The sequence below is a fragment of the Bos grunniens genome, chromosome 12, assembly GCF_055505025.1.
Source record: "Bos grunniens cultivar Pamir isolate PY7600 chromosome 12, Bosgru_T2T1.0, whole genome shotgun sequence".
Classification (NCBI taxonomy): domain Eukaryota; kingdom Metazoa; phylum Chordata; class Mammalia; order Artiodactyla; family Bovidae; genus Bos; species Bos grunniens.
Genome location: NC_141176.1, coordinates 77,636,214 through 77,660,450, shown reverse-complemented (window position 1 = coordinate 77,660,450; position 24,237 = coordinate 77,636,214). Strand labels below are relative to the sequence as shown.

Sequence of the window (24,237 nt, the reverse complement as noted above, 5' to 3'; positions counted from 1 at the left end):
CCCAGCCATTTTAATTTTAGCTGCTTTTCCTATTAACTTCTCATATGTGTCCCTACCAACCTTTCTTTAGCTGGAGATGATATTTAAGGTGGTGGCTTGGGCCATCTAAGGGAGTTACTCAGTTTTTCTTGAAGATGGCAGAATTGGGCCAGAAACACTTCAAGTAGTGTGGAAATGTAGCAGAGAAACTATAAGTTCCCCTAAGAAGCAAGAGGTGAGCCAGAATGTCAAGTGCTTGCAGGAGATTAACTAACAAGGACTCCACCAAGAGATGTCTGCCTCAGAGACTCTGAGACTCTCATAGAACTTTGAAATGATTGTTGTGGTATTATATTGGACTGATTTAAATATCTTTTACAGTTTCACAGTTATGCAGAATTCTTGTGAAGGAAGAACTATGTTCCCAGTTGTTTTGTGGGAAGGCTATTCACTGGGTTATAGGTTGGTGTCAAAGATGAAGGCTTTATGGGAACAATTTTTGATATTGTTCCTGCTATCCAGAAGGTTTTCATTTGGTTAGTTTCAAGTTTGCTAATGAACATTTTCTCAATTGTTTTATGTCTTACTCGTTGAGGATTAGGATCAAGAACAGACAGAGGAGGGACTTCCCTAGTGGTCAGTGGTTAAGAATTTTCCTGCCAGTGCAGTGGACATGGGTTTGATCCCTGGTCCAGGAACTCAGATCCCACATGCCTTGGGGCCCATCAACTGCAACTACGGAGCCCACTTGGTGCACCTACCAAAGCCTGTGTGCTCTAGAGCCTCTGCTCTGCAAAAAGAGGAGCCAGCAAAACCAGAAGCACATCCGCTACAACTAGAGAGTAGCCCTCACTCACAGCAACAAGAGAAGGCCCACACAGCAAGGAAGAGCCCGTGTGTGTCAACGAAGACCCAGCAGAGTCAAAGATAAAGAAACAAGATTTTAAAAAACAGCAGACAGAGGAGTGGAAACTCTGAGCCAGGACTGGCATTTGTTGTTCAGTCGCTCAGTCATGTCAGTGTCTGCTACCCCAGGGACTGCGGCATGCCAGGCTTCCCTGTCTTTCACCACTGGCCTTACTCTTTTTTTTTTTTTTTTTTTAATTAATGTTGATTGCACTGGGTCTTCACTGCTGAGCAAGGACTTTTCTCTAGTTACAGTGTGCAGGCCTCTCACTGCAGTGGCTTCTCTTGTTGCGGAGCACAGGCTCTAGGTGTGATGGCTCCAGTAGTCAGCGTGCATGGGCTCAGTAGTTGTGGTGCACAGGCTTGGTTGCTCCACAGCATGTGGGATCTTCCCTGACCAGAGATGGAACCTGTGTCCCCTGCATTTTCAGGCAGATTCTTAATGACTGGACCACCAGGAAAGTCCATGGCATTACTCCTTAATGAGGCTATCTGCTCAACTGGGTTATTAAATATTATCTCTCAGCAGAAAAAATCCAATCAGATAGTAATGAGGTGCCTTTATTTTATACTACTTTTTGGTGAATTTGTTGCATCTATCAGTATTCTCTTTGGTGGGTGACATTACACTTACTGTAATTAGAGCAGTATCAGGGTCAAAAGGAGAGCTGAGTAACAGGCAACAATGATTTCCTAAGCAAATCATAAGTTTTAGGACCGTTTGGGATGGCAGGTGTTAGTGCTGGGCTTCTGATGGAGAGCCCCAGGTTTGCAGGCTGCAGCACTGGACTGCCCTCGGCCTTACCTGGGCTGACATTCCTGTTTCTCTGTGTGAGCCTACATATTTCTATCTCAGTGAAGTCTATACAAAGTCTGTTTTACAGTGTACAGTCTGAGGGGCTCTTCCATAAGCTCTTAGAAGCTCTAGGGGTGAATGATAGGGCTTGCTGGAAATGTAACAGTGAAATTTTGTGTTCTTGAGAACAGATCCTCTTACTCTGATCTGATCATCCTATGCATAATTCTTTAGCTTAACAGTGATTTCTTCTCTGTAATAGATGAAGCTTTCTATTACCTTGTGGAAGGTGAGGCAGTTGGTGTAGCCTGTGAACCTGTGGGTGCAGAACAAGACAGGAGTGTCGGGGTTTAATGTTACATCCGTTTGAGGAATGGGGACAACTTTCTCTATATATCCTCATCAGGCACTAGTTTGTTGAGCAGAAAATGCTTGTTAGTTTTGTTTGTGTTGGGGATTCAGCTTCTCTTCCTCTTGCATATCTTTTCCACAACTTCAGACAGACAGAAGAGTGCTATCAAGGAAAACCTGGAAGTTGCTTATCCTGTCCATATTAATAAGGAAGGATTGCTTAAAAGGAAAAGCTTGCTCCAAAGTCAAGTTCCTGAAAGATTTCCAAAGTTTTGACATTTTGACTTTTGAGAAGTCTGTGGAGGAAATGATGCTGAGGGTCATGGCGTTTACTTTTGATGACTTGGATTTGTGTTGAGTGTTTGGTTTTCTTTGATGGGAGAGAAGGGGACCTTCAAGGGGTGACTAGAGGGAAGAAGTAGGTTGTGGGGTGGAGTGGCCATTTGGCAGGGTGAGCAAGTGTTGCAGTTTTCTGCCTTTAGTTTTGGGAAAGAAAATTGCTTTCCTTAAGTCTTACTCAAGGGAGAATGCTCAGGGTCCCCCACCTCACTGGTTAAGGATTTTAACTTTTGCCTTAGGGAAGAGATGATTGGTAACATTTCTTCCAAACCAGCACCTTCAATAAGTGGCTGATGGCAAACCATGGACAAAAATTGTTTTTTAGCTTGATTCCAAGGAACAGCCCAGCTTCTAGAGGGTAGAGACATGTTGACACAGTGTCCCTTGGGGCTGAGACCCTGAGACCCCTCCCCAGCCTGGTTTCTCTGTGATGTTCCAACAGAGTCTGGGCTCTGTTTTCTTGTTGTACTAATGTGTGAACTTTGGGGTGGGTACAAGTGAATGCGTTTGTCCCAGGGTCTCAGTTCATAAAGATTCTTAAGAAGGTAGTCAGAGTGTGTCTCCCATACATGAACTATTTTGACTTTCTGTTAGGCTGAGATGTTGAAAGAACAGGGGGACAGGGATGGACTGCCAGCAGAGCTTGTTCATATGGAAGCAAATTTCTTACCCTTTTTCTAGTGCTAGTGATAAAGAACACGCCTGCCAAGGCAGGAGTCATAAAGAGACATGGGTTTGATCCCTGGGTGAGGAAGATTCCCTGAAGAAGGAAATGGCAACCCACTCCAGTATTCTTGCCTGGGAAATCCCGTGGACAGAGGAGCCTGGTGGGCTACAGTCCACAGGGTCACAAAGAGTTGGACGTGACTGAAGCAAATTAGCACCAGCACCCTAAGAATAACTTGGTATTTTGCCAAATGCATTCTAAAGCACTGGTTGTAGTATTTATTGAACTTCTAGAGTGTAGTGAATACGAAGTACTAAGGCTTCATTGTCTTTGAATGTAAAATTTCGGCTTAAGGTTAAAACTATTGCCTGCTTGTCTAATAGGAGATAGATATTTTCTTTTCAGGTGAATCATAAATGTAGTGTTTTGCCAAAAATGCCCTTTTAATATGCTAATGGTAAAAGTAAAGCTTGTGTTAAGAAAACTGGTAGAGCTTACATTTCTAATTAAGCCTTTTTTTTCCTTTTAGGAAGGCACCAGAGTCGTTCAGCCCATATTTTTGGGGAAAATGATTAGTTATGTTGAAAATTACGATCCCACAGATTCTGCCGCTTTGCATGAAGCCTATGGCTACGCGGCAGGGCTGAGTACCTGTGCGCTCGTGTGGGCTGTTCTGCACCACTTGTACTTCTATCACATGCAGCGTGTGGGGATGAGGCTGAGAGTAGCCGTGTGCCATATGATCTACCGCAAGGTAAGTGTCACTCGGTTCCATAGTGTGTACCTCCCCTGAAGCATCAGGAACATTTAGGGAAAGTTCTCTGTAAACTAAAAATTTTGTAACTGGGATCATTTGTACTTTACTGGAGAAGCTTGGTATTTGCACCAAGTCAAGTTTTTTGTTGTTGTTGTTACTTTTCCAATATATAATAAATTTTCTACTGAGATTGGATCAGGGCTACCTTTTATGACTTTTAGCCACATAATATCCACTGTTGCATAATATCCACTAAATCTGTAATAAAATCTAATTAAAAATTAAAGTATCAAAGGTATCCCATTGATTTTCAATGTTTTTATGCCTAATTCTCATAGTGGTATTTCTGGACATTTTGTTGTTGTTGTTCATTAAAAGCTTCAAAGCTGTGTTTAAAAGTGAACTTCAGGATTGGATCCATAAAATTAAGTCTTGGAGAACAGAATGGATTTGAGAAAGGGAATGATTATATTTTTCAATGGCCCATTTAATCACATTCAGTACAATTGTGTTAACTAAAGAAAAATATAAATATAACTCAGGCTAAATACAGACTCACTATATGCTATATGCTATAGTTACAATTGTTTTATTGGCATTAAAGACAATAATTGGATATTTTGGATAAAACTTGAAAATTTCCATTGTCTTTAGTAATTTGGGAGAGAATTTGTTGCTGTTCTTTCAAGTTACCTTCATAATACTATGTTTCCTTTTTCTCTTTAGAATGCATTATAGAAGTTTTAATACGACCTGATTTGATGTGTTCAGTGATTTTTATATTGAGAAAGGCCACACAACTATTTCAAAGCTTGCCCTGATCTTAGCTAGTGTAAAAGGGATTAGGATTTCAGGTGTCTTTACAAAGAAATTGCCACCTATACTCCATGTCCACTGTTGAAAGGCTCTGTGTAAACTTGTTTCTCAGTATCTTGTTGCCCTGGGTGATTTGCTTTAAAAAAAATCCTTATTTATTTGTATTATATACTTGAATTTTTCTGCGAGAGTACATCTGAAGTGTTCTCAAGTGAAAGTGTGAAAGTGAAAGTCACTCAGTCATGTCCGACTCTTTCCGACTCCATGGACTATGTAGTTCATGGAATTCTCAAGGCCAGAGTACTGGAGAGGGTAGCCTTTCCTTCTCCAGGGATCTTCCCAACCCAGGGATTGAACCCAGGTCTCCCGTATTGCAGGCATATTCTTTATCAGCTGAGCTAAAAGGGAAGACCTAAGTGTTCTCAGGACACATACAAAATGGTAACTACATAAAGTGTGAATATGTTAATTGGTTTTACTACAGAAAGCATCTCCCAATGTATATTTTTAACAATAATCATGTTGTCCACCTTAATACATATAATTTTTATTAAAAGATGAAATCCTAATCAAAAGCTAAAACCAAACAATTTAAATTGAAATCGCTTCTTTTACCTAGTTGCTACTTATGCTGCTTAACTAGAGCTTCTGTTTCTTGGGAATGTTTTTCTTGGCAAAATGTAAAGTGTCTTCTCCTCATCTTTCCTTGAGCAGACTCTTGTTAATCTCAGTGCTGTATGAACCCAGGGCCCCTGGCATCTCACTGTGTGTGTTTGGCACATGAGCTGGTTTCCTCCTGGGTGACGTGGAAATGGCAGTGATGACTGTACACTCTAGCCAGGGTTATTCATTGTCCCCCATCATATATTTGTTATTCTCTTGCACCTTTCACTGTTTAGAAGAAGAGTACTCAGATTTATCCACAAGTTAGCTAGATGTTTGTCTTTCTATATCGTGCTTAGCTCTCATAAGTATGTGTGAAATTTCACCAGAACTGCACTGTGAAAACCTTGTTAGGTGTGAGGTCATGGTTCAGGCAAAGCTCACTGTTTGCTGCACAGGTGAGCCAGTGTCCACCTTTTTTTCTTCCTCTTCCCACTAACACTTTGGAATGTGACCTTTGGGAAATTTTTAGGCTCTTTTTAGCTGAACTTTGAATGGTCTTGTGGGATGTGTCATAAATAAAATGATTTGTCATTTCTACAAATTTGGTAAAGTTACTTTTGGCTTTTGGTCATTGATTTTTAAAAATTATTATAAAATATGCACAACATAAAATTTACAATTTTAACTAATTTGGGGAACGTTGTTTACTGACATTAGTGATAAGAAGAGCTGACTCATTGGAACAGACCCTGATGTTGGGAAAGACTGAAGGCAAAAGGAGACAGGGGTGGCAGAAGATGAGATGTTTAGATACCTTCACTGACTCAGTGGACATGAATTTGAGCAAACTTCAGGAGGTAGTGGAGGACTGAGGAGACTGCTGTGCTGCAGTCCATGGCATTGCAAAGAGTTGGGCATGACTTAGTGACTGAACAACAACAATTTAGTGACATTAGGAACATTTACATTGTTGAGGAAACAACACTGCTATTCATCTCCAGAATTTCATCTTCGCAAAGTGATCCTCTGCATCCAATAAACACTAATTCTCCAGCCACCCCACTCCCACCCCTACCAGCCAGCACCATTCTACTTCAATCTTTGAATTTGACTTGGTATCCCATGTAAGTGGAATTGTAAAATATTTGTCATTTTGAGTCTTGTTTATGTCATGTAGCACAATGTCTTAAGGGTTCATTGATGGTGGAACAGGTGTCAAATTTAATTCCATTTTACAACTGAATAATCTTCCATTATAGGTATATACAGCATTCTCTGTATCAATTCATCTGTTAGTGAACATTTGGGTTGTTTCTACCTTTTGGCTATTGTGATCATTGCTGCTCTGAACACAAGTGTATAAATATCTGTTCAAGTTCATACATTCAGTTCTTTTGAGTATATTCCCAGAAGTGGAATTGCTGTATTATATGCTAATTTTGTGTTTTTTGAGGAACAGCCATACTCTCTCCTATGGCAGCTACGTTGTTTTACGTTCCCACTTTATCATTGATTTTTCTGTTTAACCTGAGGACTAAATGAAACAGTTTTATGAACTGTGAGACTCTGTTTGGATATGATTGGTGGTCTTTGAAGCAGCTCATGGTGTCTGTTCAGGTTCCTCAGATCTCTAGGGCATTTTTCTTAACAAATAAAGGAATTGTGCAGCAGAGGCTGTGTTTTTTGTAAAGTCAGCAGACTGGCATTAAGAACAGAGGTTCCTCACAGAAACAGTGTTTTGAACATTATAATCACTCATTTCAGAATGAATAAACTAAGCCCAAAGTGTTTAAATGAGGTCACACACAGAATTAATAATCAATTCCAGATTTATAGTCCATCCAAGTCCTCTAATTTCTTTCTTTAAGGCAGCTTTTCCACTAACATCTAGTTTGGCTCAAATTTATTTTGGTTTGTTCTTAAGTCTAAATCAACATCCCTTTATCCTTCAGGCAGGTTCAAGTTCATTGAGAAGCAGGATGGGGGATTTTGCTTCTACCTCCTGCTCCTCCCTTTGCTGTTCTTGTGGGTAGGGCTGCCGCCACATTGAGGAGATGAAGGATGAATGTAGGTCCCTAGAACCCTGCAGTTCGGGGTCACCCTCTTTGTCCTAGCACTGTTCAGATCAGATCAGATCAGATCAGTCGCTCAGTTGTGTCCGACTCTTTGCGACCCCATGAATCGCAGCACGCCAGGCCTCCCTGTCCATCACCAACTCCCGGAGTTCACTCAGTCTCACGTCCATCGAGTCAGTGATGCCATCCAGCCATCTCATCCTCTGTCCCCTTCTCCTCCTGCCCCCAATCCCTCCCAGCATCAGAGTCTTTTCCAATAAGTCAACTCTTCGCATGAGGTGGCCAAAGTACTGGAGTTTCAGCTTTAGCATCATTCCTTCCAAAGAAATCCCAGGGCTGATCTCCTTCAGAATGGACTGGTTGGATCTCCTTGCAGTCCAAGGGTCTCTCAAGAGTCTTCTCCAACACCACAGTTCAAAAGCATCGATTCTTCGGTGCTCGGCCTTCTTCACAGTCCAACTCTCACATCCATATATGACCACAGGAAAAACCATAGCCATGACTAGACGAACCTTTGTTGGCAAAGTAATGTCTCTGCTTTTGAATATGCTATCTAGGTTGGTCGTAACTTTCCTTCCAAGGAGTAAGCGTCTTTTAATTTCATGGCTGCACTCCATTTTGCTATGTTGTAAGATTGACTTGGTATCACCTTAGCAATCCAATTCTCTGTATCTTTCTCTCACTAGGTACTTCGTCTGAGTAGCTCAGCCATGGGGAAGACCACCACAGGCCAGATAGTCAACCTGCTGTCTAACGATGTGAACATGTTTGATCAGGTAAGCTGCCCCTGAGGGATCCTCTTCCATTTCCCATCCTTCTTACTGAATGTAGCTTATTGGGATGCCAGGTGCCAGGGTTTGGTGTCAGCCAGGGTTCTGTTGAGGACCTAAGACAAGGGTCCTTTTTATCCAATTCTTCTGTATGCATCTTTGATGTAACAATGTATGTTGTCCTGTGGATGAGAATTTTGTGTTTCTAATAATAGGCAGCAGGATTCTTTCCCAGCTTGCTTAGTGTCCCTAGGGGTCCTCCTGCTGTGGCCCTTCTTGGCACATGGTGTTGGTGTTGCTGGGCTGTCTTCCTCCTCGTCTGGATGATGAAGGCCTGTTGGGCAGTGGTTGTTCTTTCCCTGGTCAGTGCCTGCTGTATAGGGAGCCTGTGAGGAATAATGCCAAGTGGATGGTCCTCAGCCAGAAACAACCTACTCTCTGCAGTCCCCTCACACTCTTTTTTCCCACTTTATGAATAGATCACATTACCCAGGGCATTGTAGCTGTTGATCAGATCTGTACTGCACTAGACCACTTCTCCTTCAATTATTCATTCATCAAACATGAAGTAAGACTTCTACTCAGTTTTAGGGATAAATTAGGCTTAGTTTTTGCCCCCCCCCCCCACAAAGCCACAGCCTGTCAGGGAGGTAAATACTTAAGTAATTACTGGAGAGAGTAGTAGGTACCATAATATAGGCTCTCCTGGGGAGGTGGTGGCTGAATTTTGGAACAAAGAGAGTTTGGGGCAACCCTGAGCTCATCTGTGTTGTGGATAAAATTCAGATCTTCCTACCAGTGCTGCTGGTTGGGTTCTCCCTGGCTGGTCCTGTGCTGCCCCAGAACAATGTCATCTGGGGTAGATGCGTGGATTTCTGCTTTAGCAGGTTTAAAACCCACTGTGATCATTTCTGTTTTGGTTCCTATATCTTCCTTCAGTTCAGTTCAGTTGCTCAGTTGTGTCCAACTCTTTGTGACCCCATGAATAGCAGTGCACCAGGCCTCCGTGTGCATCACCAACTCCCGGAGTTCACTCAGACTCATGTCCATCGAGTCAGTGATGCCATCCAGCCATCTCATTCTCTGGCGTCCCCTTCTCCTCCTGCCCCCAATCCCTCCCAGCATCAGAGTCTTTTCCAATAAGTCAACTCTTTGCATGAGATGGCCAAAGTACTGGAGTTTAAGCTTTAGCATCATTCCTTCCAAAGAAATCCCAGGGCTGATCTCCTTCAGAATGGACTGGTTGGATCTCCTTGCAGTCTAAGGGACTCTCAGGAGTCTTCTCCAACACCAACAGTTCAAAAGCATCAATTCTTCGGTGCTCAGCCTTCTTCACAGTCCAACTCTCATATCCATACATGACCACTGGAAAAACCATAGCCTTGACTAGACAGACCTTTGTTGGTACAAGCATATTATTTCTATATTGTGTCCTTACTTGTGTTGTTTTTTATAATATCCTAAGAAGGCTTATCTTTTTCTTTAAGGTAACAATGTTCTTGCACTATCTGTGGGTGGGGCCACTGCAGGCAATTGCAGTGACTGCTCTGCTCTGGATGGAAACAGGAATATCGTGTCTTGCTGGGATGGCGGTTCTCATTTTCCTTCTGCTGTTGCAAAGCTGCTTTGGGATGTGGTTTTCATCACTCCGGTAAGTGAAACACTGGTTTTAAAAATAGGTAACATATATTTTGTGACAACTACAATCTGTTGGATGCTTTTGTTTAAAAAATAAAATGCTTTCTCTGATCTCTTCTTTGTGTGTGTTCGTAGACCCTTCAGGCTTAGTTTAGCCAGTGGTGGCTCCAGCTTTAAGCTGAAGGATAATCTTGAAGCAGGAAAAGTTATGGGATTTTCCAGACCCTCTCAGCACTGTACCTGAATATGTAGAGTATCCTTGAGCATAATGTACCGATATTGAAGTTATTTAAACATTATTATAGTAATAATCCTACAGGCTCAATCTCAGCTGCATGCATTTTTGTTATGCTTGGGTTAGAGTGATTTTCCCAGTATGTATATTCATGTCTTATTTTTAATTCAACATTTCCATTAATTTATAAGTGTCCAAGGACAAAGTCAGTTTTGATTAATTTTTTAAATCAATCTATTTATTTTAATTGGAGGCTAATTACTTTACAATATTGTGGTGATTTTTGCCATACATTGACATGAATCAGCCACGTGTATATATGTGCCCCCCCCCCACCCTAAACACCCCTCCCACGTCCCTCCCCATCCCATCCCTCTGGGTTGTCCCAATGCACCAGCTTTGAGTGCCCTGTTTCATGTACCAAACTTGAACTGGTCATCTATTTCACATATGGCAATATACATGTTTCAATGCTGTTCTCTCAAATTATCCAACCCTGAGAAGGAAATGGCAACCAACTCCAGTGTTCTTGCCTGGAGAATCCCAGGGACGGGGGAGCCTTGTGGGCTGCCGTCTATGGGGTTGCACAGAGTCAGACACGACTAAAGTGACTTAGCAGCAGCAGCACCTTCTCCCACAGAGTCAAAAAGTCTGTTCTTTACATCTATGACTGTTTTGCTGTCTCACATATGGGGTCATTGTTACCATCTTTCTAAATTCCATAAATATGCATTAATAAACTGTATTGATGTTTTTATTTCTGACTTACTTCACTCTGTATAATAGGCTTCAGTTTCATCCACCTCATTAGAACTGATTCAAATGTGTTCTTTTTAATAGCTGAGTGATATTCCATTGTGTATATGTACCACAGCTTTCTTATCCATTCATCTGCCGGTGGATATCTAGGTGGCTTCCATGTCCTAGCTATTGTAAACAGTGCTGTGATAAACATTGGGGTACACATGTCTCTTTCAGTTCTGGCTTCCTCAGTGTATATACCTAGCAGTGGGATTTGTGGGTCATATGTTAGTTCTATTTCCAGTTTTTTAAGGAATCTCCACACTGTTCTCCAGAGTGGTTGTACTAATTTGCATTCCCACCAGTAGTGTAAGGGGGTTCCCCTTTCTCCACACACTCTCCAGCATTTATTGTTTGTAGAATTTTTGATAGCAGCCATTCTAACCATCATGAGATGGTACCTTGTTGTGGTTTTGATTTGCATTTCTCTGATAATGAGTGATGTTGAGAATCTTTTCATGTGTTAGCCCTCTGTATGTCTTCTTTGGAAAAATGTCTGTTTAGTTCTTTGGCCCATTTTTGGATTGGGTCATTTATTTTTCCAGTATTGAGCTGCATGAGCAGGTTGTATATTTTTAAGATTAATTCTTCAGTTGCTTCATTTGCTACTATTTCTCCCATTCTGAAGGCTGTCTTTTCACCTTGTTTATAGTTTCCTTCATTGTGCAAGAGCTTTTAACTAAGTTCCATTTATTTTTGCTTTTATTTCCATTACTCTGGGAGGTGGGTCATAGAGGATCTTTCTGTGATTTATGTCAGAGTGTTTTGCCTATGTTTTCCTCTAGGAGTTTTATAATTTCTGGTCTTACACTTAGATCTTTCATCCATTTTGAGTTTATTTTTGTGTATAGTGTTAGAAAGTGTTCTAATTTCATTCTTTTACAGGCAGTTGACCAGTTTTCCCAGCAAAACTTGTTAAGGAGATTGTCTTTTCTCCATTGTATATTTTTGCCTCCTTTGTCAAAGATAAGGTATCCATAGGTGTGTGGATTTATCTCTGGGCTTTCTGTTTTGTTCCATCGATCTATATTTCTGTCTTTGTGCCAGTACCATACTGTCTTGATGACTGTAGCTTTGTAGTATAGCCTGTATTCAGGCAGGTTGAGTCCTCCAGTTCCATTCTTCTTTCTCAAGATTGCTTTGGCTAGTCGAGGTTTGTTATATTTCCATACAAATTGTGAAATTATTTGTTCTAGTTCTCTGAAAAATACTGATGGTAGCTCGATAGGGATTGCATTGAATCTATAGACTGCTTTGGTAGTATATTCATTTTCACTATATTGATTCTTCTGTTCCATGAACACAGTATATTTCTCCATCTATTTGTGTCATCTTTGATTTCTTTCATCAGTGTTTTATAGTTTTCTATATACAGGTCTTTTGTTTCTTTATGTAGATTTATTCCTAAGTATTTTATTCTTTTCATCTCAGTGGTGAATGCAATTGTTTCCTTAATTTCTCTTTCTGTTTTCTCATTGTTAATGTATAGGAATGCAAGGGATTTCTGTGTATTAATTTTATATCCTGCAACTTTACTATACTCATTGGTTAACTCTTGTAATTTTCTGGTGGTGTCTTTAGGATTTTCTATGTAGAGGATCATGCCATCTGTAAACAGAGAGATTTTTCCTTCTTTTCCAATCTGGGTTCCTTGTATTTCTTTTTCTTTTCTGATTGCTGTGGCCAAAACTTCCAAAACTATGTAGAATGGTAGTGGTGAGAGTGGGCACCCTTGTCTTGTTCCTGACTTTAGGGGAAATGCTGTCAGTTTTTCACCACTGAGGATAATGTTTGCTGTGGGTTTATTGTATATGGCTTTTATTATGTACAGGTATGTTCCTTCTATGCCTGCTTTCTGAAGGGTTTTTATCATAAATGGATGTTGAATTTTGTCAAAGGCTTTCTCTGCATCTATTGAGATAATCATATGGTTTTTATCTTTCAATTTGTTCATGTGGTGTATCACATTGATTGATCTGCAAATATTAATGAATCCTTGCATCCCTGGGATAAAGCCCACTTGGTCATGATGTATGATCTTTTTAATATGTTGTTGGATTTTCTTTGCTAGAATTTTGAGAATTTTTACATCTATGTTCATCAGTGATATTGGCCTGTAGTTTTCTTTTTTTTTGTGGCATCTTTGTCTGGTTTTGTTATTAGGGTGATGGTGGCCTCATAGAATGAGTTTGGGAGTTTCCCTTCCTCTGCAATTTCCTGGAAGAGTTTGAGTAGGATAGGTGTTAGCTCTTTAAATTTTTGATAGAATTCACCTGTGAAGCCATCAGGTCCTGGGCTTTTGTTTGTTGAAAGATTTTTGATTACAGTTCTGATTTTCATGTTTGTGATTGGCCTGTTAAGATTTTCTATTTCTTCCTTGTTCAGTTTTGGAAGGTTGTACTTTCCTAAGAATTCATCCATTTCTTCCAAGTTGGCCATTTTATTTGCATATAGTTGCTGATACTAGTCTCTTATGATCTTTGTATTTCTGTGTGGTCTGTTGTGATTTCTCCATTTTCATTTCTAATTTTGTTGATTTGATTCTTCTCCATTTCTTCGTTGATGAGTCTGGCTAATGATTTGCCTATTTTATTTACCTTCTCAAGGAACCAGCTTTTAGTTCTGTTGATTTTTGCTATAGTCTCCTTTGTTTCTTTTTCATTAATTTCTGCTCTAATTTTTATGATTTCTTTCCTTCAACTAACCCTGGGGTTCTTCATTTTTTTTTTTCCTAGTTGATTTAGGTGTAAAGATAGGTTATTTATCTGATTTTTCTTTTGTTTCTTGAGGTAAGCATGTATTGCTATGAACCTTTGTCTTAGCACTGATTTTACTGAATCCCATAGGTTTTGGGTTGTTGCGTTTTCATTTTCATTTGTTTCTATGCATATTTTGATTTCCTTTTTGATTTCTTCTGTGATGTGCTGGTTATTCAGAAGCGTGTTGTTTAGCTTCTATATGTTTGTATTTTTAATAGTTTTTTTCCCCTCTGCTGCTGCTGCTAAGTCGCTTCAGTCATGTCTGACTCTGTGTGATCCCATAAATGGCAGCCCACCAGGCTCCCCCGTCCCTGGGATTCTCCAGGCAAGAAACTGGAGTGGGTTGCCATTTCCTTCTCCAATGCATGAAAGTGAAAAGTGAAAGTGAAGTCGCTCAGTCGTGTCTGACTCTTAGCGACCCCATGGACTGCAGCCTACCAGGCTCCTCGGTCTATGGGATTTTCCAGGTAAGAGTACTGGAGTGGGGTGCCATTGCCTTCTCCGTTTCCCCTCTAGTTGACATATAATCTTACCACATTGTGATTCAAAAAGATGCTTGAAATGATTTCAATTTTTTTTTTTTTTTAATTTACCAAGGGTAGGTTTATGGCCCAGGATGTGATCTATCCTGGTGAATGTTCCATGTGCACTTGAGAAAAAGGTGAAATTCATTGTTTTGGGTGAAACGTCATATAGATATCAGTTAGGTCTAACTGGTCCATTGTATCATTTAAAGTTTGTGTTTCCTTGCTAATTTTCTGTTTGGTTGATCTATCCATAGGTGTGAGTGGGGTACTAAATTTTCCCACTATTATTGTGTTACTGTTAATTTCCCCCTTTGAAACCTGTTAGCATTTGCCTTATGTATTGAGGTGCTCCAATGTTGGGTGTATGAAAGTGATAGTGAAAGTCACTCAGACGTGTCCAACTCTTTGCAACCCCATAGACTTTATAGTCCATGGAATTCTCCAGGCCAGAATACTGGAGTTGGTAACCTTTCCCTTCTCCAGGGGATCTTCTCATCCCAGGGATTGAATCCAGGTCTTCTGCATTGCAGGAAGATTCTTTACCAGCTGATCCACGAGGGAAGCCCAAGAATACTGGAGTGGGTCTCCTATCCCTTCTCCAGTGGATATTCCTGACCCAGGAATCAAACCGGGGTCTCCCATATTGCAGTCGGATTCTTTGACAGCTGAACCACAAGGGAAGGCCAAGAATACTGAATACTGGAGTGGGTAGCCTATCCCTTCTTTAGAGGATCTTCCTGACTCAGGAATCAAATCAGGGTCTCCTCCATTGCAGGCAGATTCTTTACAAACTGAGCAATGAGGGAACACCTTGTTGGGTGCATATATATTTATAATTGTTATATCTTCTTCTTGGATTGGTCCTTTGACCACTATGTAATGTTTTTCTTTGTTTCTTTTCACAGCCTTTCTTTCAAAGTCTATTTTATCTAATATGAGTATCACTACTTCTGCTTTCTTTTGGTCTCCATTTGCATGAAATACCTTTTCCAGCCCTTCACTTTCAGTCTGTATGTGTCCCTTGGTTTGAGGTGGGTCTCTTGTAGACAGCATATAAGGGGTTTGTTTTTGTATATTCTTTCAGCCAGTCTTTGTCTTTTGATTGGGATATTCAACCCATTTACATTTAAGGTAATATTGATAATTATGATCCTGTTGCCACTTATTTTGTTGTTTTGTGTTTGAGTTTATAAACCTTTTCTGTGTTTCCTGTCTAGAGAAGATCCTTTAGCATTTGTTGAAGATCTGGTTTGGTGGTGCTGAGTTCTCTCAGATTTTGCTTGTCTGTAAAGCTTTTGATTTCTCCTTCATATTTGAATAAGATGCTTGCTGGGTATAGTAATCTGAGTTTTAGGTTTTTTCTCTTTCATCACTTTAAGTATGTCCTGCCATTCCTTTCTGGCCTGAAGAGTTTCTATTGAAAGGTCAGATGTTATCCTCATGGGGATCTCCTTGTGGGTTATTTGTTACTTTTCCCTTGCTGCTTTTAATATTTTCTCTTTGTGTTTGATCTTTGTTAGTTTGATTAATATGTGTCTTGGGGTGTTTCACCTTGGGTTTATCCTGTTCGGCACTCTCTGGGTTTCTTGGACTTTGGTGGCTATTTCCTTCCCCACTTTAGGGAAGTTTTCAACTATTATCTCCTCAAATTTTCTCATGCCTTTCTTTTCATCTTCTGCTTCTGGGATTCTTATGATTTGAATGTTGGGACATTTTACATTGTCCCAGAGGTCTCTCAGGTTGTCCTCGGTTCTTTTAATTCTTTTTTATTTTTTCCTCTCTTCTTCATTTATTTTCACCATTCTATCTTCCATCTCACTTATCCTATCTTCTGCCTCAATTATTCTACTGTTGGTTCGTTGCAGAGGGCTTTTGACCTCAGCTATTGCATTATTCATTGTTGATTGACTCTTCTTTATCTCTTCTAGGTCCTTGTTAAACATTTCTTGCATCTTCTCAATCCTTGTCTCTAGTCTATCTGTAACTCCATTTTGTTTTCAAGATTTTGGATCATATTTACTATCATTATTCTGAATTCTTTTTCAGGTAGATTCCCTATCTCCTTCTCTTTTGTTTGATTTTGTGGGCACTTATCATGTTGCTTTACCTGCTGAATGTGTCTCTGCCTTTTCATTTTGTTTAAATTGCTGTGTTTGGGCCACCCTTTCTGTTTGCTGGCAGTTCATGGTTCCTCTGTATTGTGGAGCCTTCTCCCTGTGGGTGGGGTTGGATTAGTGGTTTGTCAAGGTTTCCTGGTTAGGGGAGCTTGTGTCTGTGTTCTGGTGGGTGGAAATGGATCGCTTCTCTCTAAAGTGCTATGAAGTGTTTGGTAATGAGTTTTGGGATGTCTATGGGTTTGGCATGGCTTTGGGCAGCCTGTCTTTTAATGCTCAGGGCTGTGTTCCTGCTTTATTGGAGAATTAGCATGGTATATCTTGCTCTGGAACTTGTTAACTCTTGGGTGGAGCTGGTTTCAGTGTAGGAATGTATCCTTTTGGGTAAGCTCTTGTCTATTAATATTCCATGGAATCAGGAGTTCCCTGATGTTCTCAAGTTTTGGAGTTAAACCTTCTCCCTCTGGCTTTCAGTCTTATTCTTATAGTAGCCTCAAGACTTCTCCATCCATATAACACAGATGATAAAACATCTAGGTTAGTGGTGAAGCAGTTCTCCACAGTGAGGGACACCCAGAGAGGTTCACAGACTTACATGGAGAAGATGGAGAAGAGAGATAGAAGTGACCAGGAGAAAAAGAGGGGGAGTCAAAACGGGAGAGATCCATCTAGCCAGTAATCGATTCCTTAAGTGTTCTCACCACCCAGAACACCAAGAGACATTCACAGAGTCAAGTAGAGAAGAGAAAGGGGAGGGAGGAGATATAGGTGACCTGGGGGAGAAAAGGGAGAGTCAAAAATGGTGACAGCAATAAAATCAGCCAGCAATTTCACACACCTAAGTGAAAATGGGTACTGAAGATTATATTCCTAAAGGTACAAAATTGAAAACAAATACCAAAAAGCAAAGATTAAAAATCTAGAGTAGAGGTTAGACTCTCAGAAATACAATATTAAAATTATAAAACAAAATCAATTATAAAATTATGAAAAATATATATGTAAATTTGCTTTAAAAATGGGGTCTTTTTTGCAAGATAATAGTTTACAAAAATGAAAATCAAAGGAGTAATAAGGGACTTAAAAATTAATAAGTGATAATAGTAAAAATATATCTGGGAATTTCTCTGGAGCTGTTGTGGGCAATGTGGTGTCAGTTCAGTTTCAGATAGTTCCTTGTTCCAGCTTGTACTTCTTCTCAAGGTCTATTGGCCCCCTCCAATGCTTAGTCAATGTTAACTACAGGGTTTTAACCTGTTGAACCTGTCACTTCCAGAGTGGTTCCCTCTTCTTTGTTTATTTTGGCTTCCTCTGTTTGCAAGTCTCTTCAATGTCTAATTTCCACCCTGACACAAAGGGGTGAAGGTGGTCGCTTATTTAGGCTCTCTTGTTCAGTTCTGTCATGGGGAGGGGGAGACATTGCAAACAAATATTGCTGGCATGTGTGGGGAGTGTTCAGAGTGTAAGGACCACACTGGGTTTGCCAAAGCTCAAGGTGGCATGTGTTTCCTGGGTCTACACTGCTCAGGCTCCAGGGTCCTCTGCAGGGGTACTGTCCAAAGTGGGTCTGCCTTTTCGTGCACTTCCCAGGTCTAAGCTGCTCAGGTTCCTGGGTACTCCACAAGGGCACAGACTCATTTGGGCGTGCATTTTGTGCCTTTCCCAGGTCCAAGCAGCACCAGGTACTTGGTGAGCACACTGTCCCAGGTGAGCCATGCATCTTAATCACCTCCCTGGTTCATGCTGCTTGGTATCCCATGTGAGCTGGGAGAGCACGATCTCAGGTGTGCTGTGTGAGAGGTGTGTCTCCTCTGGGAAGCTGATCTCAGGCTATGACACTCCTGGCAGATGTCAACCGTCCAGGATCCCAGGAAGACGTGGTTAGCAATTGGGAACCTGCTCACAGTTTGGTGGAGAATGCTGGTCCCTGGGGCCGAGATTGCAGCACTCCCTTACTGTGTGGCTCTTGGTGTCACACACCTGCCTGTCTGCCTCTGGGGAGCTGCGGGGGAGGGGCCTGTATGCAGCCGGCTAGCTCTTCTTTGGTGTTAGCTCAATCCTTTGTTCCGTGAGTGGGCCAGGCTGTGCGTTAGAGCCTTTCATGGGCAAGTTCTCTCTCTTTCTCTCTCTCTTTTTTTTTATCTCTGGCAATCCCATAGTTTGGGTTGCTATCTCATGTTAGCTCCCTCAGATTGTCCTCAGGGCATTCAGGCCCGGTCCTTACCCTAAGTACTGATTATGCAGCCTGTGCCTCCCTGTCCAGTCCCCACTTGGTAGCAGATGCGAGTGTCTGGGCTTCTTTGCTCACAGTTGCGGTTAGGTGCATATTCTGTGTTTTTTTTTTTTCTCCTGTTTATGTTGCCCTCTGAGATTCTAAAACTCCCCACAGACCTGCCTGTGAGAGGGTTTCCTACTGTGTGGAAACTTCTCTTCCTTCACAACTCCCTCCCCAGGACAGGTGTCTGTCCCTAACTCTTTGTCTCTCTTTGTGTCTTTTATATTTTGTCGTACCTCTTTTTGAAGAGATTAGGCTGCCTTTCTGGGTGCATAGTGTCTTCCACTAGCATTTAGAAGTTGTTTTGTGGAAGTTGCTCAGCATCCAAATGATCTTTTGATGAATTTGTGGGGCAAAAGTGGTCTCCACATCCTATTCCTCTGCCATCTTGGGGCCACCCACAGTCTTGATTAATTATGTCTTTATTAGGACTTCCCTGGTGGCTCAGACATCTAAAGTGTCTGCCTACAATGTGGGAAAGATCCTCTGGATAATGAAATGGCAACCCACTACAGTACTCTTGCCTGGAAAATCCCATGGACAGAGGAGTGTGGTAGGCTACAGTCCATGGGGTTGCAAAGAGTTAGACACGACTGAGCAACTTCACTTTCATAAAGTCCCACAGTCTCAGCAGCATATGTGGTAGAAAGGTAACTGGTGATGAAGGGCATAATGGTGATGAGTTAGAGCTGAGGCAGGTTCCAGAGGGTTGGAAGTGGATTATTGTTCAGAATGTCAGGTGGTGAAGGTGTGTTGTTTGAGTTGTTTTGTGTCTGTATGTACCATTACATGTGGTATTTTTCTTTACTTGAAATTTCTTTTCCTCTCTTTGCTGTCAAGAGATGTTCCTTATCCTTTGAGGCCCTATTCCAGTGCTACAAGGTCTTTGAAGTTTTACTTGTTCTCCTTTCCTTATGTTATTAACAGCCTCATCTTTTCTGTTCCCCAGAATTTTACTCCTATTTTATTACAGCACAGACACTGTCTTCCTGTTAGATTCCTTTCTGCCTTTCCTGTTCAACCACCATCTTCTTGGGCAGATCATTTGTATCTGACTCACTTCAGGTCTTCCTTGGCTGATACTGCAAGTTCTCTGAATTAGTCTTTGCATTAGGCTGAGTTGTTGACTTCCTAGAAGTCTTTTTCTCCATTTGTACTTTGAGTAGGACCTGCCTGTGATGTTGGCACAGAGGAGCTGTAGGGAATCATTTGATCTCTGGTCCCTCCCTGTGCCCACTGCTGCTGATGCTACAGAAAGTTAGTATGTGATCACTAAGGCTTATCTCTCACGTCTGTCCCCTTAGGAGTAAGACTGCAGCTCTCACAGACGACAGGATCAGGACCATGAATGAATTTATAAGTGGCATCAGAACAGTAAAAATGTATGCTTGGGAAAAGTCACTTATAGACCTTATTACCAGCTTGAGAAGGTAAGTTTTTGTATATGTCACACCATATTTTTGTACTCCCCTCCACAATTTTTACTGAATTTACTTATTATTTTTGGAGGATAATTACTTTACAGTGTTGTGATGGTGTCTGCTATACATCAAGGTGAATCAGTCATAATTATATATACATATATATCCCCACCTTCTTGAACCTCTGCCTTCTACTCCCCCCATTCCACCTCTCTAGGTTGTCACAAAACACTAGGCTAGCCTCCCTGTGTTGTATAGCAGCTTCCTGCTAGTTATCTATTTTACACATGACAGCATATACATGTCAATGCTACTTTCTCAATTTGTCCTACCTTCTCCCTCCTGCTTTGTGTCTCTGAGATTGTTCTCTGCATCTGTGTCTCCATTTATTCTCTGTGAATAGGTTCATCAGTTCTATTTTTCTAGATTCGATATATATGCATTAATATTTGCTTTTCTCTTTCTGACTTGCCTCACTCTGTATAACAGGTTCTAGGTTCACCTACGTTACTACAGTTGACTTTTCTGAATGAATTTTGAAGTCTTACCAAGTTTTTCACATTACGATGAACTTAAATTCTATGCACTCCACCCCCAACATGTGGCAGAAAGTTTAAGTAGAATAGGGGAGACATCATTTTAACATGCTCTTCCACTTACTGTCTTCTTAAAGGAAAAATTTATATGTGCTTCTTACTTATATAGAAATGAATTTCCAATTATTTCTTAGTACCAGAAACCCCCCAAAGGCAGTAATTTCAAGATGTTAGTATTTTTTTCCTGTCTTTTATATTTATTTTTACCTAACAATACTCCTTAGCTTTTTCACTGTCTATAAAGTCTTGTCATGTATGGAAATCAATTACAAAAGAACTCCACAAGGTAAGTTTTGTTTTCTTACCCAATATAGAAACATAAAAAGAGACATGATGGTTGATGGTTAAATGTTTCAGGTAGTAGAGTATGTAATTGCTGGAAATCAGTCTTTAGCTGAAAAGTCCAAAGCCTTTTCTTCTGATGATGATAGCAAGTGGATTTTCTGTCTCTCTGTCGTATATTGGTGGAGTGTGTATGTGAGGAATTTCCCCTCTCTGCCCCAGCTGATGTCCTCTGCTTTTTACAATTTCAGGATCCCGGGCAGAAGCTGGTTTTCTCTCTTCTTTGAAGCAGGTGGCTTTTGCCTATTGTCAATGCAGGGTACAGGATGGGCTTGTTGTCATTATTTAGTCTCTAAATTGTGTCCGTCTCTTTATGATCCCATATAGTATAGCCTGCCAGGCTCCTCTGTCCATGGGATTTTCCAGGCAAGAATACTGAAGTGGGTTGCCATTTCCTTCTCCATAGAAGATACTGGTATTTGAGATGATGACATTAAAACTAAAACTATAGTTTGATATAGCACAAATGGTGAGATTTTAGAGATTGGATGTAACTGTATCAAGCAAAACTTTATGAATCATTATTATTCATTCCAAACAGAGTCATGAAAACACTATCTTGTTTTCTTTGCTTTTTCTTTGTAGAATACTTTTCCATCTTTCATTTAAATATCTGATGAGTGATTTACTTCAGCACAGGGCACTTAGAATTCCCTGGCAGCTCCCTGTCACTTCTTACTTTGCACCTTTGCAGGGACCCTCCCTCTGCTGGGAATACACTCTCATCTTCCTTATTCTCTGGCCTCTGCCAACCCTGACTCCAGCTTATCTTCTCAAGATCCACATTCATGCAACTTGCTCTCACTCCACTGCTCTGTGTTACACAACTCTGCTCTGAGCTCCTGTGGGGGCTGTGCGGCTGCCTCTTTCTAATATCTGGTGTGTCACAGTTTTGGGGTGTCTTATTCTCTTCCCCCACAAGTTCATGAGCTCCTGGAGGGGACAGACTGTGTCTTTCTGCCATCAGTGAGGAGCCCTGCCCAGGACTTGTGGTTATGAATACTTGTTGAATGAATGTTCAAACCCAGTCTCATTGATCCAAAATGTTTAAGAAAGTGTGACACTAAGTCTTCCTTTAGTTGGAAGAGTGAAGTGGTGATGTAGTGTATGGTCCTGGTTTGGGGGCAGACCCCAGGGTGTGCACTGTATAGTGTTTCCATGATGTGAGGGATAGTTTACCTGTGTCCACTCCCTTGAAAGGGGCCACTCACACAGGGCACTCAAATTCATGCCTTGAATGTCAATGATTGTTTTAAAATCTATTTTCTGTCCTCTTTTCCAGGAAGGAAATTTCCAAGATTCTGAATAGTTCCTACCTTAGAGGCATGAATTGTACATCATTTTTTGCTGTAACCAAAATAATGATTTTCGTCACCTTCATCATCAATGTGGCTCTTAACAAGGTGATTACAGCCAGCCAAGTGTTTGTGGTGGTGACGCTGTATGAGGCTCTGCGGTTTACCAGCACCCTCTACTTCCCCATGGCCATCGAGAAGGTGTCAGAGGCCATCATCAGCATCCGAAGAATCAAGGTTTGGGAACAAATAACTTTTTTAAGTTGTAGGTGTATTTTATATAAAATGCCTTCTTTTATTTGGTGTGACTGTGTGCCAGTTAGATGAGGTTTAGCTCTCTCAGTGCCAAAGCTAGTAGTCATTCCAAACTCTCTTATGTACTCCCCTCTCTTCTTTGATAGAGTATATCATAAATATCATAAGTTCCCTGCTCATTTATTGGCAGCAGTAGCAGCAGTAATGGACTCTCTCCATACCAGCGATGACTTCAGGGTGATTAATATGTCTAAAGACAAGAGAAGCAAACAGGTTGCCTCTCCTGTGCGAACTCAAATGACTAGATACTGAGTGTGCACAGTCCTGGAGTGAACAGGATTCTTCTCTGGGCTGGGAGGGAAAAAGATTGCTGAGAGATCCTTTCTCCTTGGGCAGGAAGATTTACTTAGTTCTCTGTTGGAAAAGGTTTCTTTCTTTCATAGGTGGTTTGCTTGTTAATTTCTGAGCTTGCCTTTTGGATCTGCCTTTTCCTCTCTGCCTCTTTTCACTTCCTGCTTAATCATGTCTCTAGCTGGACCCTTCCCTTTAAATTTGAGATTCCCACCATACCCGCTATGGTTTTTTCCTGACTGTCCCTAAATTGCCCTGGGCAAATAATTTACATCAGCAAAACAAGGGCCTGGCACATGGTAGGTGCTCAGTTATTCATGTGTTTATGAATAAATCTAAAATTAAAATAAACTAGTTCTGTGAGTCAGCCTGGGCATGAGCTTGAGTGTTTAGGCTTCATGAAAAATCTGATTTGTTTCTACCTTGCCACAGTGATGGGCTGCTAATAATAGATCTCTAGTGAAGTTAGATAGTTCTCCAATGTGATTATATTTTATTTTTAGGTCTTGTCATAAAAGCCATTTTTTGTGTGTGTGATGAAGTTTCTATGCTATAAAAAACCATTTCCCATAAAACACATCAGTCATATGGGGTCAGTTCTGGTCCCCTGAGTTTGTCATTCTTTCTGATGGGGGCTTCTAGCAACACGTATAAGGCTTGGTCCATGCAACTTGTTAAAAAATTCCTTTTTAATGGCTTTCACATCTTGAAATAAGTCATTTATGAATATTCTTGGACTGTAGTGACATTTTTAGTGACACATTAACCCATCCAGATGGAAGCTTCATATGTGTGTTGTGCTATTGTGGTTTTGTTATTACTGCTGCCGCAGCTGCTGTCTTTGATCGTGGCTACCAGTGATCTTGTGGTCTGGACCCAATTGAACCCTTTATGCATCATGCCATGTCATTTAATCTGAAAAACAATTGAGTGGGTAAACATTAGTGTCGTTGCTTTACGGATAAGGAAATAGGTTCATGTATCAGTTGGAATAACTCACCCATCCTCACACAGCGTGCAAATGACAGAAGTAGGATTCTGACCACAGCCTGATTTCTTAACCACTGTTACATTGCTTTCTATATACTTTTTGTCATGTGCACTATCTCATTCAGTTCTGTTCAGTTCAGTCGCTCAGTCGTGTCCGACTCTTTGCGACCCCATGAATCGCAGCACGCCAGACCTTCCTGTCCATCACCAACTCCTGGAGTTCACCCAGACTCACGTCCCTTGAGTCAGTGATGCCATCCAGCCATCTCATCCTCTGTCGTCCCCTTCTCCTCCTGTCCCCCATCCCTCCCAGCATCAGAGTCTTTTCCAATGAGTCAACTCTTCGCATGAGGTGGCCAAAGTACTGGAGTTTCAGCTTTAGCATCACTCCTTCCAAAGAAATCCCAGGGCTGATCTCCTTCAGAATGGACTGGTTGGATCTCCTTGCAGTCCAAGGGACTCTCAAGAGTCTTCTCCAACACCACAGTTCAAAAGCATCAATTCTTCGGTGCTCAGCCTTCTTCACAGTCCAATTCTCACATCCATACATGACCACTGGAAAAACCATAGCCTTGA

General features: G+C 41.1%; 1 protein-coding gene across 1 annotated transcript in view; it reads left to right on the top strand.

Annotated features, from left to right (window-relative positions):
• LOC147361942 (ATP-binding cassette sub-family C member 4-like) overlaps positions 1-24,237 on the top strand; it is a 221,769-nt gene that overhangs the window by 34,674 nt on the left and 162,858 nt on the right. Inside the window, 5 exon segments of the mRNA XM_086330260.1 lie at positions 3,568-3,792; positions 7,979-8,068; positions 9,550-9,713; positions 19,716-19,841; positions 22,053-22,302. Of these exon segments, the coding sequence (XP_086186386.1) occupies positions 3,568-3,792; positions 7,979-8,068; positions 9,550-9,713; positions 19,716-19,841; positions 22,053-22,302 (855 nt within the window).